General features: G+C 44.9%; 1 protein-coding gene across 1 annotated transcript; it reads right to left on the minus strand.

The window, feature by feature from the left end:
* Positions 1–2,889: 2,889 nt before the first annotated feature.
* On the minus strand, positions 2,890–14,078 carry CISH (cytokine inducible SH2 containing protein). The gene is made up of 3 exons (XM_082214604.1): positions 13,237–14,078; positions 6,371–6,597; positions 2,890–5,589 (listed from the first exon to the last, which is right to left on the minus strand). Exons 1-3 carry the CDS (start codon positions 13,281–13,283, stop codon positions 5,093–5,095), a joined length of 771 nt encoding a protein of 256 aa, XP_082070730.1. The 5' UTR covers positions 13,284–14,078; the 3' UTR covers positions 2,890–5,092.
* Between the last annotated feature and the right edge of the window lie 3,838 nt (positions 14,079–17,916).

Here is a 17,916-nt window from a genome sequence, read left to right on the forward strand (position 1 = left end):
TGGCCAAGGCTAAAAGGCAGGGAGTAAAAACTGTGCATGCAGTAAGGTGTGGTCCTGATACCCGCATTTATGAGCTGCACCCAAGGGTACTAAAGAAATCTCAGAGCTTCTGTTTACAGTCGTTGAAAATTCTTGGAAAACAGGTGAGGTCCCTGCAGACTGGAGACAGGCAAATGTCCCTATTTTTAAATAGGGTGGGGAAGAAGACCCAGTTTACTACCAACTGGGGAGCTTGACATCAATGCCAGTAAAGGTCCTAGGACAAATAATTAAACAATCTGTGAGCACCTAGAAAAAGGATGCTGTGATTACTAAGACCCAGGATGGGTTTCTCAAAAGCAAGTCCCGCAGGACAAAATTCATTTCTTTTTTTGATAGAGTTACAAGCTTGGTGGATCATGGGGATGCTGTGGACATAGTGTATCCTGATTTCAGAAAGGCTTTTGACAAAGTCCCCAATGATATTCTTGCAAAGAAGCTGGTAAAATGTGGATTAGTTACCGTATTTTTCGCACCATAGGGCGCACCGGATCATAGGGTGCACCCAGTTTTTAGGGGGGGAAATCAAGAAAAAAAATATTTTCCCCCCCCTCAACCCCAAAGAGCAGCGTACAGGCTGCACACAACCTCTCCCTGCCGGAGGGGTTGCATGCGGCTATGGCACAAGCCAAAGCAGAGAGCGGGATGGATCCCGCTCGCTGTTTTGACTTCCTCTTTAGCCCTGCGCAACCTCTCCTTGCCAGGAGACACTGTGCAGGGCTTTCCTGGCTTTACTGTGAGGTGGGGGGATTCCCTCACCTCTCGCAAAAGCCCGCAGAAGCCGCGCAACCCCTTTAAAGAGACCGCGGCTTCTCCTGGCTTTTCTGGGAGGTGGGAGAAGGGACTGATGCGGCCAGTCATTCCCTTCTCCCTCCTGTGGAAAAGCCCGCAAGAGTGCACGGAGCTTGTGTGCGGCTCTTGGGGACTTTCCCCGCCTGCCTCCCCCCTGTATTCGCTCCATAGGACGCACACACATTTTCCCTTTCTTTTTAGGAGGGAAAAACTGTGTCCTATGGTGCGAAAAATACGGTAGGTGGATTTGTAGCTTGTTGACTGACATTAATGGTTCCTCATCATCCTGGCAAAAAGTGACAAGTAGGGTGCTGCAGAACAGAGGTGGAACTAGCTGCTCTGGCACCCGGAGCAGCGCACATGCTGTGCACCCAAGGCAAGCGTCACAGGGAGGTGCAGCCCGCTGTGAATGGTGAGCGTCCCAGGGGGGAGGCGTGCCAATGTTACCCCCCCATCAGGGAGGACATCCCATGGCAAGCGTCACAGGGAGGTGCAGCCCGCTGTGAGTGGTGAGCGTCCCAGGGGGCAGGCGTGCCAATGTTACCCCCCCCCCATCAGGGAGGACATCCAGGGTGGGCTGCCCCCACCGCCCCCTTCCTCCGCCACTGCTGTGGGATACCGTCCTGCACCCGTTGTTGTTCAACGTCTTTATAAATAACTTGGATTAAGGAATTGAGAGGGTGTTCATCAAACTTGGAGATGACACCAAATTGGGAGGTGGAGCTAGTGCTGCAGAAGGTAGAATTGGGGTTCAAGATGACCCTAACAGAATGGAAAACTGGGGCAAAACTAACAGAATTAATTTCACTAGGGACATATGTAAGGTTCTATACTTAAGCAGGAAGAACCACCTGCACCTGGCCTAGAGGTCAAATGTGACTCTCCAGTCATCTTTAGTTAGCTTCTGGGACACTCCTGGGAATCATTCCACAGTCACACTAGCCTTCTCTATGCCCTCATTGAATGCTTTTGTCTGATTGGAATGTACCCTTGAACTATGATAATCCCTCTTGCTTGTCTGATTGGAGGTTGGGTGGGTGGGTGGGTGTATCTGGGTTTTTCATGGCTGTTTGCTGCATAGCCTACTGCACAAATGCAAGAATCACATCTATTGCTCCACCTATTTTGCCTGTGGCTCCACCCACACCCATCAAGTGGCATGTGGCCCCTGGATGTTTGCCCACAAAGGTATGTGGGGTATATTCCTATAGGAGATCAGCTAGGGAGGCATGACCAGACAGGCTGCTTTAGCTCTGAAGACCTACTATAATAATGTAAAGATGTAATAAAACTCTTGGGGGTTGTCCTGTTGTAAGAAATTGTGCTATTATGATGATGTGGCTTTTCACAACTTCTTCTCTGTCCTTTTCATGCCTCTTCTCGTTCTGGGAGACAATGTGGGAGGGGAGCTTGTTGCAGCAGGAGGGGGCAAGACTCGTGACTCTTCACCAGCTTGATTCATTTCTGCCTCTTGGCCTCCCTCCTCCCACTCACCTGCTTCAGCTTCTGCCTCCGATTCTGGACTTCTCTCCACCACAACCTCTCCCACCTCACTAAGCCCTGTTACTTCCTCTGACCCCTGTCATCCCACCACCACTCCCTGGGTTCTGAGCCTTCTTCCCATGATGGTTCCCCAGCTGGTTCTACCATTCCTCTGCTTCCAACCTCTACACAACAGATGCAATACCTTCTTCAATGAAAAGTGACCTTAGGTTTATACTGGCACCTTAGCTTTACACTGGCACCTTGACTAATACCTTGCAATGTCACAATAGACAATTATACAGCAGAGATGGGGAATTTGTAGCCCTCCAGCTCTCAGCAGCCTCAGCCTGCATGGCCAATGGTCAGGGATTATGGGAGTTGCAGTCCAGCCAAGCCTAGACAGTCACTGGTTCCCCATCCCTGTACTGTAGCAAACTGACACACTGGTGCCAGGATTTAGGACTGCAATATTAGCAGGTGAGTTTCCTGAAGTAACTACAATACTTTTAGTAGAGCAAAGTGAAACATGCTTAAAAGGCTTCTGCAACAGGCTAGAAATAAAACATTGCAGTGTTTTGTTTATATTTAAAAATATCATTTATTGTATTTTGTTGTTTTTTTAAATATATTCTCTGTTCTCATTCATTTGCCCTTGCTCAGTCTGCCACAGTGAACAGAAACAGGGGAGAGCTCAGTGAGCAACAAACCAGACATCACACAGGCACACATTCTCTGTCAGTCATCAAAGTATCCAAAATAAAACCAGAAATACAAAAGAAATCCAGGCAGAGGGGTTAAGGGGACACAAAAAGAAACAGACATTAGCTAAATATCCCAGGTCATGTTGGGTTAGCAATGGGAGCAGAAGGTTTGATATATCTTTCAAATTACTCTGTAGAACTTGTCCACATGGTGCCCTTCAGCCATTTTGGACCACAGCATACATCAGGCCCCGGCCAGTATGGCTGTTGGCTGACGGTGGATGTAGTCCAAAATCCTTTGGAAAACTTTTGGTTGGTCAAGCCTGTTTTAAGGTGGGGACGGGGAAACTGTGGCTCTCCAATGCATTGTTGGATACCTGCCCCATCAGAAATGACCCGACAGTCAAGGATTATGGGAGCTGTGGTTCAACAATACATGGAGGGCTCCAGGTTCCCCATCTCTGATACAAAGGGGCCTTAGCCCTACCTGAATCTCAGTCTCTTGACATAGCAGAAATCTCTCTTCTCCAGCTCTGCTCTAGGCTTATGGGGAAAGTGTATCCATCATTGTCCTGAGGATTTAGATATATAATGGGAGACCAACCATTCTAGTTTGAATGTACAAATCCTCTGCCCCCAGTGATCAGGTCACAAGGCTGAGGAAGGCAGAATGAATGACAAGCTTGTTATCTTGGCCCAGACGCAGCAAATTCTGGGGTCTTGGGCACCACCAGCTCCTTAAGAAATACAAAGTGTGCTAGAGTTGCCTGGATATGGTACCCTAGATGGAAGCTGGGGTAACACTTGATTGCTTCTTTCTCCCTCTCCCTACAAAGATCAGAATAAAAGTGGATTAAGTGTCCACAGGCAAACTTTAGTGAAGCAAAAAAAAGAAAAAAGAGGTACATTAAAGTTTAAATTTTTTTGATTTCACTACATTATTCAAAAAGCAACTATCCGCTTCAACCTGCGAGTCAAGCTACCCCTAGCCAATGAGGTAGTGAATAACAACAGAATCCAGCTTTTTCTGAAGCCGCATGGTGCTAAACAAAGCAGTGACATAAAAACTTAAGAACCAACTGGTTGGTGGCGCTATTGGGATGGAAGAAAGGTACCCTGTTTTCTGCTGGGCTCCTTCCCCCAAAGGAAGGAAGGAAGGAATAAATATATAAATATATGTATAGAAGTTTGCTATGTCTGAGTACTGTAGATGGGATCACCCCACCAAGACAAATGCTTCAGCCCCATGCAGAATGTACTCAGCAGCCTTCACTGTGTTATTTTTTTAAAAAGCAAATCAAGAGGGGAAGATAGAAAGAGTCAAAAATACGCTCATTTGTCCGAGCCCAATAGGCTTGTTTGGGAGGGAAGGAAGTATTCTGTGTGCTACAATGATGGGACCTGAAGTCTAGATGTTGACAGCTGACTAGAGCCAACCTTTCATGGGCTTCCAATGGCATCTGGGTACGAATGCACTATCATAGATTAAGGAGATGGCTACAGCAAGACAACTTAACTGGTCGATATTCAAAGTCCCCCAAGGGTTACTATGGATAGCTACAAGTTTGTTTGAAAAAGAAGCAAACGTAGTAATAATAATAGTAGTAGTAGTAGTAATCTATATCATACTTAGTAGTAGTGAAAAAGAATAAAAGCTACCATGTTTATAAATAACGACAGTAACAATGCTTCGACATTCCCGGTGTGATGGTGACTCTGAAATTCAAGTAGTGTGCACATGCCAAGTGTGTTTTCCTCAAAGACAAAGTCAGAACATAAAGACAAGCTCTGAGGTTTGGGCACTGGAAAGGCCACAATTCCAGCACCTCCTCCTTGGCACAGGAATGGAATTAGGAAAGCTGGGGAGAAAATACGGGGAGGGGATAATGGACGCCATCTCTTCTGCTGGCCGTTAACTTACTGTGCCCACTTAAAATAATACCACACCATGGCAGTGGGACAAAGCCCCATCACTGTCCCATCAGGTTTTTAATTTTTATTTTATGTATATAGTTTTTGTTGTTTTTTTAAAAAATTGCTTCTATAGTCTGTCTTGGGGCAAACCAGCAGCGCCCTCAAAGCTGGAAAGGGTACTCTTTCAAATAGTCATTCATTCTCTTTGGTAGAGGCAACTGGTCTGTCTCGGCAGTCGACCGGTTGATCCGTAGCCTGCAGAAGTGCTGGAGGCTAGGAGGGCTGTCCCTGCGCTTGAGAGGCTGGATGAGTTTCAGGTGCACAGCCGAGACCTCCTTCTGCATAGGAGGCAAAGGCATGGGAGGTGGGTAAGGTGCGTCCGTTTTGCTCTCCACGGTGCAGGAAAGAACGTAATGTTGGATCAGGCTGACCACGTCTGGGAAGGTCAGAATGCGAGGCTTGGAGAGGCAGTTTGAGTCTAGCCGGAACTTGCTGTCGGCATATTCGATGCGCACGTTGGTGGGGCCTCGGTTGGTCTTGACTGAGAGGGTGAACAAGTAGCTGGGGTGAGTGCTGTCCCGTACCAGGAAAGTCCCCTCGGGCATCTTCTGGAGCTGCTGCTTAGCTTCGCTGGCTGTGATAGAGCCCCAGTACCAGCCTAGAAGAGAGGCAGAGAGATAAGAAAAACATAGAAGAAAAAGTACAAACTTGTCAAAGAATAATAGGGTTGTGGAAGGGACCTGGAGGTCCTCTATTCCAACCCCCTGCTCAGTGCAGGGTCTACAACAGGGTTTCCCAAACTTGGGTTTTCAGCTGCTTTGGGACAACAACTCCCATCATCCCTAGCTAGCAGGACCAGTAGTCAGGGATGATGGGAACTGTAGTCCAAAAACAGCTGGAGACCCAAGTTTAGAAAACCCTGATCTATGATCATAACGGAAAGCAATAGAGGGAAAGGAGATGTATTTGTTTACTACTGCACACTGCAGTACGTTCACGGTGGCTTCTATGGGATTTCCCCACTTATCCAGGTTGACAGTCTAAGGCAGCCTTGTGGCTGAATATGGATTTGAATCCAGATCCCATTTTCCCAAGCTGGACCCTCTACCCACTAGCCCACATGGTAAGTCCCAATGAGCTAAGCAGGGATTGATGGTGTAGTGCTGCAGGTCCAGTCTCCCCAAGCCAGCTTTTCAGAAGAACATGGCGCCATTTGCCTGGCTGCACTGAGATCTAATGAAAAGCCAACCAGGTCTCAAGGCCCATAATGCCCTTCTGAACTGTCGCCATTGCCACCCATTGGTGTGTCATCCATATCTCCACTGCAAGCAGCTTTCAACATTGTTGCCCATCAACCGCAGGAATGCTTCCACTTCCTTGTTATTTGCACCTCTAGCACACATGGCACGCTCCACTACCAAGTCTCCGAGGGCTCTTACCAGATTCCCGCAGATATGAAAATGTTTTGGCAATGCATAGCAGATCCTCTTCTGGGTCTCGTGCTTGAGGCGGGCTGTTGTCCGGTGTGGGCGCCACGAAGGGTGGAGCAGGCTCTTCTTGGAAAGGTGTGACTGACAGAGGCTGCATGACTTGCTCTGACAGATTCGCTGCAAGGCCTCCAAGCGATAGGCTCCTGATCTTCTCCTCTGCCAGCAAAGGATGGGATCTGAAAGGAAGGGCATTTAGAATTAGTTTTTTTGGTTTTTTTTACCTTGCCTGGCAACCAGGTTGCATCAACACATTGCTTCCTACTGTACTAACCCACTATGTGACATCCTGTTACACTGCACAAGCAGATAAACAGAGGAAGAAAGGGAAGAAATGCACACCACTTAACTGTGATAATAAGCACACAAAGGACTAAGACCCACTGAAGGGAGTGGGATCTGCTTTTGAGTAAACATAAATGGAGTCGTGCAGGCTTGTCCCCAGACAGAGCATAACTGACAGCACAAACCTATGCATGTCTATTCAGAAAGAGTCCTATTGAGTTCGGTGGAACTGCTCCCAGATTACTGTATATAGGATTGCAGCCTCAAACACTCTTTCCATGCCTGTGGCTTTTCGGTCCTATAGACCCAGTCTTTTTCTTTCTCTTTGATTGCAACCCATAAACATTTAGCTGGGAACAAGTCTCACTGAATCCACTTTCTTCTGAGTAGATGCATACTGAACTTCACTTGATTCCCTGACTAAATCCCATTAAAAATCAAATCCACTAAAAGAGAAATTTGGAATAAGTTTTAAAACTCACTCTTATGCTTTTCAAATATAGTGCTCTATTTTCTACTGCATCTCAAACATTACTGTGCCTGAATAATAATTACCAACACATATGCAGGGGAAAGTGTTGAAGTGATTTTGTGTGTACACGTGTCTTACGCAACATCTCTAAGAGCTGAAGAGTCAAAGAATAGCATATGCGCTTACAGGCAGCCTACAGTCAGATCTGTTCTTGCTACACTTATTGTCTGGCCCCTCTCCTCCTCCCCTGCCAGTTCCATGTCCCACTACTCTTTTCCAGCTACCCACAAGACTGCACCCATCAGGAAATACAAACTGGAAGCTCGTTCATTAGCCCCAAGTGAACTTGTCTGAAAACCTGTGGAACTGGCAACAGGGGTGGACTCTGGTAATATGGCGCCCTGAGTGAGGACAAAATTGGGTGCCCTCCCCTCTTTCACTCTGAGTATTATTATTATTATTAGTAGTAGTAGTAGTAGTAGTAGTATACTGCCCTATACCCATAGATCTCAGGACATAAATTTACAATATAAAAAACAGGGTAATAATGGGTAATAAAAACAAAGACAACCCAATAAACACACACACACACACACACACCGCTTCCACAACACATTTTAAAAGGGCATTGGCCAAAGGCCTGGTTAAAGAAGAATGATTTTGCCGGGCATTCTTGTGCAGGGCAATGGCCTGCATTGCCCTAAATCCAGCTTTGCTGGTGAGGTACACAGGCAGCAAAGTCAAAGTGTTTGAGTCCCATTTGCAAAAGGCCTTTCTGCTTTGGTTGTACAGCCTGCCACTTTTTTGGTTAAAAAAACCCACCCCAACGTATGGCAGACATTGCATGCAGTGTCAACGACACCTTGATGAAAACAAGGGATAAGGTTACATATCCATCCTATCCCATCGGTACAGTGGTAGCTCAGGTTAAGTACTTAATTCGGTCCGGAGGTCCGTACTTAACCTGAAACTGTTCTTAACCTGAAGCACCACTTTAGCTAATGGGGCTTCCTGCTGCCGCTGCGCCGCCAGAGCACAATTTCTGTTCTCATCCTCAAGCAAAGTTCTTAACCCGAGGTACTATTTCTGGGTTAGCGGAGTCTGTAACGTGAAGCGTATGTAACCTGAAGCGTCTGTAACCCGAGGTACCACTGTATTCTGCTGGTTGTTATTTTTTCCCTCCACATAGCCTGGTGGTCTTGCTGCTTGCCTCCCTTCAATTAACCCAGTTGAATATGGAAGTCTAAAGATGAGTCAACAAAAAAAGCACAGAGAAAAGTGCATGTATCACCCACAAGGGATGTGAATACCAAGATCATCATCTTTTTCTTCTTCTAAGCAATTGTTTTCTGAGCTGCAAGCTTTTGCACCTCCCCAAAAGGGGAAATGCACGAAAACACAAAAACCTTATCTGGAACACACCCACTGCAAGGCGGCAGGCAGTACAGTAACAAATATGATTTGTGTGCTAAATTTAGACATTGCTAGAAATTCACAGTGCTAAAGCTTTGCAGTGGGCCACACCTTTCCTCCATAACCATGAGACAAAGTCCTTCTCAGGCAAACCATGGCCAAGAACCATTTGCCAGCTCAGTTTCTCAATTCTGTTCCACTCCATAGCTTTTCTAATGCCGCCTTTCAAAAGCACCTACGCATGTTGGCCCGGGATCTTAGTTTCTTTGTACCTTGTGTAACCACCTTACTCTCCAAAGTGGGTGTGATAGCAACCGGCAAATCTGAACGTATCAGTAATTTGCATGGTAGTAAATGACTAACAAAGTGAAAAGGCAGGAAGTAGCTGTAATTACCAGCAAGGCTTCGTTACAGGAGTTCTCAGTTCTAAATTCAGTTGGTTCAGGTCCATCACTGGACCTGAATGTTACTATAATGAGCAGTCCATAAAGATTACCTGTAATAGGGAATACTGTATACTTTGGACTGATCTTTTCTCTGTTGTGATGCACTCATTTTTGCTTCCACCCATACGGGGAAGAGAGAAATGTCATTGAATGTCACAATTACCTGAATCTGCTTTGTTCTTAATACTTTTCTGTGGGAGGGGAGATGTGGGGTCACACAGAATTAGAGATAATGAGGTAGGAGGGTTCATGCTCACAAACGAAAGTGCCCATCTGTTTTCGGAAATATCTGGTTCATGCAGTGGCGTAGCGTGGGGGGTGCAGGGGGGGGCCGGCCGCACCGGGCGCAACATCTGGGGGTTAGGGTTAGGGGGCGCAAATCCACGGGTTAGGGGGTGCAAATCCACGGGCTAGGGGGCGCAAATTACTTGCCTTGCCCCGGGTGCTGACAACCCACGCTACGCCACTGGGTTCATGAGGGAAATGTTGAGCAGTCCTGGGAATTCTGCTACATGTGTAGAAATCTATATATTTAAATCTTCGGCATAACCTTTAATTCTCATTCCCAACTGGAATCAAGTTTAAGCATCTGTGCCCATAATTCCCTTGCAGCCCTTGTCTCTGCCACCCATTCCTCTGTCTTCTTCCTTGCCTAGTTTAGACTGTAAGCTCTCAGTCTGGGTTTTGTTTTTGCATTTATTTGCTTATGAAACTCAGCAGAGCTACATATATTTTAATGGCTCATACGTAAATAATAAATAATTTAAAAGATTAACAAAACAAAACAAAATCCAGAGATTCTTAGGAAACCCTGTCCCATATATTATAGGAACAGAATGGCCAAATCAGGTCCTAATAAGCTGACATATATTTCTGATAGTAAGGGTGGAGGGAAATCCTAATAATATCAGCTTCTGCTTTTGTTGCGTGGTTTCATCTTTCTTGCACAAGATGTAACGTCATTGTCCTTTCCTTTCACCCTCCTAGAGATGGATGTTTACCACTCATATGAGCAAACGGACAATGAGCTAGCCTTACGCACCAACCCCAAATAGTAGCTAACAAAACAGCCACTCCAGCTGGCAGGCTCTAAAGGCCTCAGAGTTTCTTGGCCAAAAGGAGAAGAGGGCATGAGGCCCTGTAACCCATCTTATTTTCTGAACTGGATACTTGGCATGGGCTTCTTTGAACCATAGGTCTGCTTGCTGGGATTACAAATACTAGGCAGAGAGGGCAAAGGGCCTGGCATGGTGGAAACGGTCTCCTCTGTAACTGAACCCAAACCTCTGTTGTTTGTAGAAATAAATAACCTTATCCCAGTCCTTTAAATCTTATTCGTAGAGTTTGCAACACATGTCCCTTCTTTAAAATAACGTTTTAAAAGCATTCTAGTCTGCCCCTTGTTTTGTTTTGTTTTGTTTTTGCAGCAGGGGGAGTGATGCTGTGCTCTGTGATGTTAATACCATTTTTTGCTAGGTCTTTCCCTCATTTGGTGTCTTTAGAGAAACAGTCCTTGCAGTCCATGCATCCTGGCTGCTTTACTAGGGTATGAAAGGGAGACAAGAGTGAAATTTTGTGCTTCAACCAAGTGAAGGGCTCCAGGGTGTGACAGAAAGGCATTTGCAGCAAAGAATGAATGATGAAGACGTGTGAGAGCTGCCACCGCAGCATCATCCCTAGTGGCCTGCCGCCCGCACGATGAGCATGGGGGTGGGGGGTGGTACAGCGATGTCACCCGCCCTCACAGCTGACACCTGGTGCGCACCGCACCCGCCTTCCTCTGCCAGTGCAACTGGGAATACGAGAAAGGCTGGTGTGAGTAGTAAGCCGGGGAATATCTTTGAGTAGGTGTGCAAGAAGATAAGAAGATAAAAATGTTCATGCCAAATGAGGTAGTAGCTTTCTAAATATGATCTGAGAGGAACATAAACTGAAACAGACTGGGCATAAACATAGGGCAGACAGGACAATAATAAAAATGAAATTGTATCCTCCCGGCAAAAAAAGGTATCTTTTTTAGGGAGTATCAGAAAAGCTTCTACATCATCAAAGTGTGATTGCTCAGAGGAAGGACACAGACTGAGAACCAGTGTGCTGTAGTTGATCATTCTGGACTGGTTCACAGCTCTACTTATATCCATGAAGCCCAATGGATCTATGTACTTTGCAGGTTTGTTCTGAGGATGAACCACATGTCTATCACCTGGGCCCTTTGGGGGAATGTCAGTCTTTCTAGGATTAAAGAGATATGAGCCATGTGGTCTATTAGCTAGTTCTAAATTAAGGAATGGTGAACCTATCAAAATAGCAACAACGGTTTAATCAGAAATTAACACAACAACCAGTATACTTCTCAAGCTGAGCTACTTAGGAAAATGTGAAAGGCATTCCACACTTTTAAAGAAAGGTTGCAAACCTTCTCCAAAGAATTATTAGTTCTGGGGAATAAAAAATAAATTAGCAGCACCGAAACTAAAGCTGAAAGTTCTGGGGTTGCTTACTTCCCCAGCAAACCAAAGTTAAATGGCAATATAGGAAGCTTCAGGAAATTCTCCAGCCCTGTGCTTTATTGAGTGCTTTTCTATTCTCCCTTGGGAATTCTGCTTAAGTGAGCAGGAGACAAGTGGCTTCTAACCTGCACAAAATTCTAGAGAGCCCCAGGTTAAAAGCCAGCACAGGAAGCAAATGAACTGTAAACCAACAGAGGAAGAGGAATGAGATATGCTACTGGCACTTTATTTATTTAAAACATAAAATTAGTCTTTGGCCACATTCACACCATTATAGCAATTTTAAAATGTGTTACATTTTAAATGCTTTACACTTAAAGCAATATGATACCGCTTTAAACAGTCATGGCTTCCTCCAAAGAATTCTGGGAGTTGTTAGGAGACCCCTATTCCCCTCCCATCCCAGAGTTCCCTGTGAAGAGGGATTGATTGTAAAATCACTCAGGGAATTGTTGCTGGTGGGGGGGAGGAGCACCCTTAACAAACTACAACTCCCAGAATTATTTGGGGGAAGCCATGACTGAAGTGGTCTCGAAGTGCTTTAAATGTATGGTGTGAATGAGGACAAAGACTAAATTAGAGCAAATGTGTTTTAAGACTCATCACACGAACAAAGTATTAGCAATGAAAACAAAGAAACTGGAAAATCGCTGTGGTGTCTAGCCAGCAATACATAGAAGCAATAGAGGAGGTGGAAACCCCCACCTCTGCCAGAGTGGAAAGGGGCAAAAACTTCTAGATTCTCTTTTGGAATAGTTTTAAATGGCATAGCTCTTAATGACTATAGCTAGGTAAGTATTTTACATTGCTTGAGTGTGGAATGTCAGACAACATGCAGTCTTAGTGTACAGGTACCACCCCTTGATGTCTGAAGCAACTGTAAATGTTAGCCTGGCAGCACAAGTATGAGTTCTAGTTGGGACTCTTTGGTGTGATAGTAAGAACAGTGGGATACATCTAGTCAAACTGAAAAATTGTGCTGTCCTTAAGTTTCACAAATGCAGTAACATGTAGATAGTTGCGTGACCAGCGTGCCATGTATACATCACACACACACACACACACACACACACACACACACACACACACACACGAGTCTTGGGTAGATAAGCTATTATCAGTTACAGCAATCTATGTATATTTTTGCAGTGTTGTTGGGGTTTTTTTAATTATCTGAAGATGTTTAAAACAGTAGCCCCTTACTACGCACAACAAACTGTTCTGTACCAACTCAAGAGTATTTTCTGTATGTTTGGAATTCTCTTCCAGTTGATCCCCACACACTGCTGCCCAGTTTAAGTAGGATTATAAAGCCTTTTTGCTGCAATTGCATGCCCACTTATCTAGTAAGGCCTACTGAACTCAGTGGGCCTTTTTTCTGAGTGGACAAGATTGCACTGTCCATCTTTAATCAAACACACACAATAGAAACAGCAACTCTCTTCCTTCCACTTCTTTTAAAAGTGTATTGAATTTTGTTAACTTGATGTGCTGTATGTTTACCTTTTTTAAAAATGGGAACCTGCACAAAGGGTGACCTTCAACTGAAATAAAGTAACTTAAACACACACACTGATTTGAATTGAAATCTCTTATTTAAAGAAAAGGGGGTTTGAGGACTTGTTCCACAATACCTTTTCAGTACTTTTTAAAGTGGGATAAGAAAATTGTAAAGTCTTTGAGGGATCTTACCCTTGAACACAGAGGATCATGTCACTCCAGGACCAAGGAAAGAGCATCAAGTCTTCGGGGAACTGGGGAAAAAGCTCTCCCTCTTTTGGTTGTCTTCTTTATGGTCGGTCTTTGTTCCCAAACAGGAGGTACCACAATCGGCCAGTAAGTGACTCGGAAAAAGAAGGCTGGATGAAGACCCAGAAGCCTTCTCAAAAGCACCTTGGAGATCACTCGCTGAAAAGCAGACAGTTTGAGGTATCCAGAAAGTCTTTGCTCAGCAAGTTACGAGTAAGAAAAGGTACGTAACCTTAGCAGTTTTCCACTGAACTCTTGCAGAGGTGAATTTTAAAAAAAAAAAATTACACGGGGAAAAGAAAAGAATATGAGAGAAGGAAAGAAATCTCCTTCTCGGTGGCGTATAAAATCACCAGCAACAACTGGAAAGAAAAATCAATAAATACGTCTCAATAAATAAATCTCTCTCTCGTCTTAAACGCGTGGAAGAAGTGAGCAGAGAGAGTTGCAGCTCGCCTCGACGCTGGCTCTTGAAGTAATCTTGAAGCTCTGGGAGGGGGGAAGCCACTACTAAGTAATCTTTTGTTTGCTCCCTTTTAATCTATTCCAGGAAGTGGTGGATTCCTGGAATTGTATTGTATTCACATCACTGTGCCGACATTAACAACAAAAAAGAGAGAAATATATAAATAGATGCGTCCGTAGCAGAGACCTTGCTGTCAGGCTTGCTCTCCGAGAGTTAAAATAACCCCCCCCAACAGATCACCAAAATATCCCCCAGCTGGAAAGGGAGAGGGTTTTTCAAGGGATCCGGCTGAAAAAGTTGCTGGTTGTTTTCAGGCTTATCCAGCATTGGCTGCCGCCGCTCTCTGCGTTCAAGGAAATACCTTTGATAGATTTCCAAGAACTTTCCAGGAAAGCGGGGCCGGACCGCGTCCTTCTGCCAATCAGAGCGAAGGAGGGCAGGGCCGGGCCTCGGAGCCCTGCCAATCAGGGGCGGATGACGTCGGATGCTGCAATGATCCTAGCCCAGTAGACACGCGGAGAAACCCGCACGCCAACGCGGAGGCAGAAAGGGAAGGGCTGGAGAGGCGGGGATCAGCAGCGGGAAGCCTGGCGGGCGTTGCTAGTAGCCATTTGGCAAGAGGGGCCAAGCGCCCGCCGCTTTTCTCTGGAGGCTCCCCGACAGTGCGAGGAGCAGCAGCACATTTCCCTACCTTGAGTAGTGGGGCAGCTGCCGGCCGCCTCTTTTATTAGGCTGATGGTTTCATTCCGCCGAAGTTTTGAAAAAGCCTGTGATTTACACCCCACGTTTGTTCCTGGCGCTGCATTGGGAAATAAATAATAGTTGGACGACAGCAGTTTTATAACGCTCTGCAGAAAGTGGAGTCATTGCTGCTGAAAGATAAGGCACGTCCTCTTCCCGGAATTTCGCTCTTCCTTTAATTCGAGAGTAGATGAGAATCACACACCCCACTAAAAAAAATACTCTCACCCCACTAATCATGTGATTTCGCCCCTTTCAAGTACAATTTCATAAAGCTTGGGAGTGAATCGAACATGGCCACAACAAATGTCATACCTGAAATAGTTACAAGCCACCGAAAAAAAGAACAATAATTGTGGGGTGTATTTGAGATGCCTAAGGGGTGGGTAAAGCGATATGAGCGCCACAACCCCAGAGTCGTTTGCGATTGGGCTTAACTGTCAGGGGTCCTTTACCCTTTTTTAAGGGGGGGGGCTCACAATTTTATTATCAATCCATTCCCAACCATAACCTGATTTATTTTATTTTATTTTTATTTTATTTTTATTTTTATTTTATTTTTATTTTATTTTTATTTTATTTTTATTTTATTTTATTTTATTTTTATTATTTTATTTTATTTTATTTTACAGCCTGAAATCCTTATTTTCAAGACATCCAGTATGGTGCTCCACGTAGAACTAGTTGGTAATATTATTTCCCCACAAGCACTCTGCTGGCAGCCCATGAGACTTGCACCATGATGCTGCTTTGAGAGTCAAGGCCAAAGGCCATGATTCTTCACATGCTTTCTTTAGAGTTGAATGAGAATGTCATCCCGGGCCCAGTTCAAAGAATAAGCAGCCATGTGCTGGCTGCTTGAAATGCCACAATGTGGAGGCTATTCCACCTATGACTCACTGGACTAATTGTGGCACGCTTGTTTGCTTGTTGTCTATTGGGTTGTGATTTCAAACTCTCCTGGCTGAGAGGAGCTTAGACTTTCCTTAAACTGAATTCCTAGACTTTCCACTTAAAATATTTCAGTGGCAAAGCAGGAGAACACCCATTCCTGAGACCATAGACTGGAGTCATTACTACCCAGATCAAGCAACACTGGGCTATAATGGTGTATTTTCAAGAGTGCATATATAGCAAGGTTTTCTCATTTTATTAAAGGGCAGGGCCATAGTCCAGTTTCAAAGCACAAGTTTCAGATGTAGGGGAAGAAATTCAGTATAGCACTAGGCAGATCACTCCATCAGCACAAGCATTTCTGTAGACTGATGATATTATCTGTCTACTCCTCTCACTATGCACTGTTCCTGATCCCCCCCCCTCCCAAGTTAACTGTTTGGAGCCATGAGACAAGATAGGCCTCACTGCACTAGCAAAAGCTGTTGTGCAGGCTTCTGATGGTGAGGCTTGCTAATTGAATCCCTCCCATCTTGAAGTCCATGTTTTCATTGGCGTGTGGCTTGCAGTGGAGTAGTGAAAATAACCAGAGTTGCTCAGCATGCTGCTGCAGACGACATGTGGAACAACCACTGCCAGATTGCATTTCAAGGTTCTCAGGAAGACATTGCTGATTTTCCACGTGAATTGATCCTGCACATTCTGAGAAATCTGGAAATCCATTCTGAGAGGAATTTCCTCCTTGAGAGAAGAGTATTTTTAAAACATCTCTTTCATATTTAATTTTCATAAGGTCAAGTGTATCATCACTCTGTAGCAAGATTGTGCCTTGCAAACAGACAAATTCATTCCCTTGCCGTTGGTTTTCTTTTCTGTCACTCAATGCTCCATAGCTCCTGGAATCCACTGAACATGTTTGTTTGTCTGTTCCACAATGGACTTCATTCCACAGTGCCTTTTATTTGAAAGAAAAGAAAATGTTTTGTATTTCTGTATACTATGAGGTTCACCTGAATATGGTGTGTGTGTGTGTGTGTATGGCAAGGCACAATCTTGCTACAGAGTGACGATACACTTGACCTTATGAAAATTAAATATGAAAGATTATATATATATATATATATATATATATATATATATATGCAGGTTTTGGTGTCTTCGGGTGTCTTCCCGTGTAAGAGTTGGGGTGTCTGTGCGACGTTTCGACGAGGTCTCACTCGTCATCTTCAGGCTGGTGCTTTCGGCTTCTTGTTACTGGAACAGAGCAGAGTCTGGTGTTTGAGTTCCTATAAATACTGTTGAGGGGTGTGGTGTATAGCCTCCAACGTTCTGGGTAGAGAGGAAGTTCCTAGATTAGTGTGCCTTTTCTTCTTTTGTTCCTTAATTACTTGAGGGATATCTTGGGTGATTTCATGAGTGATATTCTGAATATCACTGGGTGGGTCATTAAGTGTAGATTAGATTGCTAAAGCTCTCGTGTCTTGACCTCTTGAGCTTGTGAAGAGTTTTTCTGAGAAGATGGCTGTGCTGCATTTAGTTGTGCTAAATTAATTTTGCAGATTCCAAATTGCTCTTTAACATGGAACATCACCACAAGAGAATAATCATGGAAGCCATCGAGATAGAGAAACACCCTCACAACATGAACAAGCGTGACGACACGTCCCGCCTGCCAGACATCTGGAAATTAGCCCTCCCCACAAAAACCGACACCAGAACCAGAGGCACACAGAACGCCGTCACCAATCAACCACACCAGACCCAAACCCAGACCCTCTCCACAGACATATTACAGACTCCATCCAGCAACCAAACTATAGTGGCACCTCCGGATGCTGCACCCCCCTGCAATCCCTACACAGATCTGGCTGGCACAAGGCACAAAACCATAGCTCGCCCCTATACACGAAGCCAAGCCAGAGCACAACTAAATGCAGCACAGCCATCTTCTCAGAAAAACTCTTCACAAGCTCAAGAGGTCAAGACACGAGAGCTTTAGCAATCTAATCTACACTTAATGACCCACCCAGTGATATTCAGAATATCACTCATGAAATCACCCAAGATATCCCTCAAGTAATTAAGGAACAAAAGAAGAAAAGGCACACTAATCTAGGAACTTCCTCTCTACCCAGAACGTTGGAGGCTATACACCACACCCCTCAACAGTATTTATAGGAACTCAAACACCAGACTCTGCTCTGTTCCAGTAACAAGAAGCCGAAAGCACCAGCCTGAAGATGACGAGTGAGACCTCGTCGAAACGTCGCACAGACACCCCAACTCTTACACGGGAAGACACCCGAAGACACCAAAACCTGCATTCCTATACCCGTGAAAATCTACGAAAGCAAATATATATATATATATATATATATATATATATATATATATATATATATATATTTGCTTTCGTAGATTTTCACGGGTACAGGAATGCAGGTTTTGGTGTCTTCGGGTGTCTTCCCGTGTAAGAGTCTTCCCCGACTCTTACACGGGAAGACACCCGAAGACACCAAAAC

This window comes from Podarcis vaucheri (assembly GCF_965113315.1).
Source record: "Podarcis vaucheri genome assembly, chromosome: 2".
Lineage (NCBI taxonomy): Eukaryota > Metazoa > Chordata > Lepidosauria > Squamata > Lacertidae > Podarcis > Podarcis vaucheri.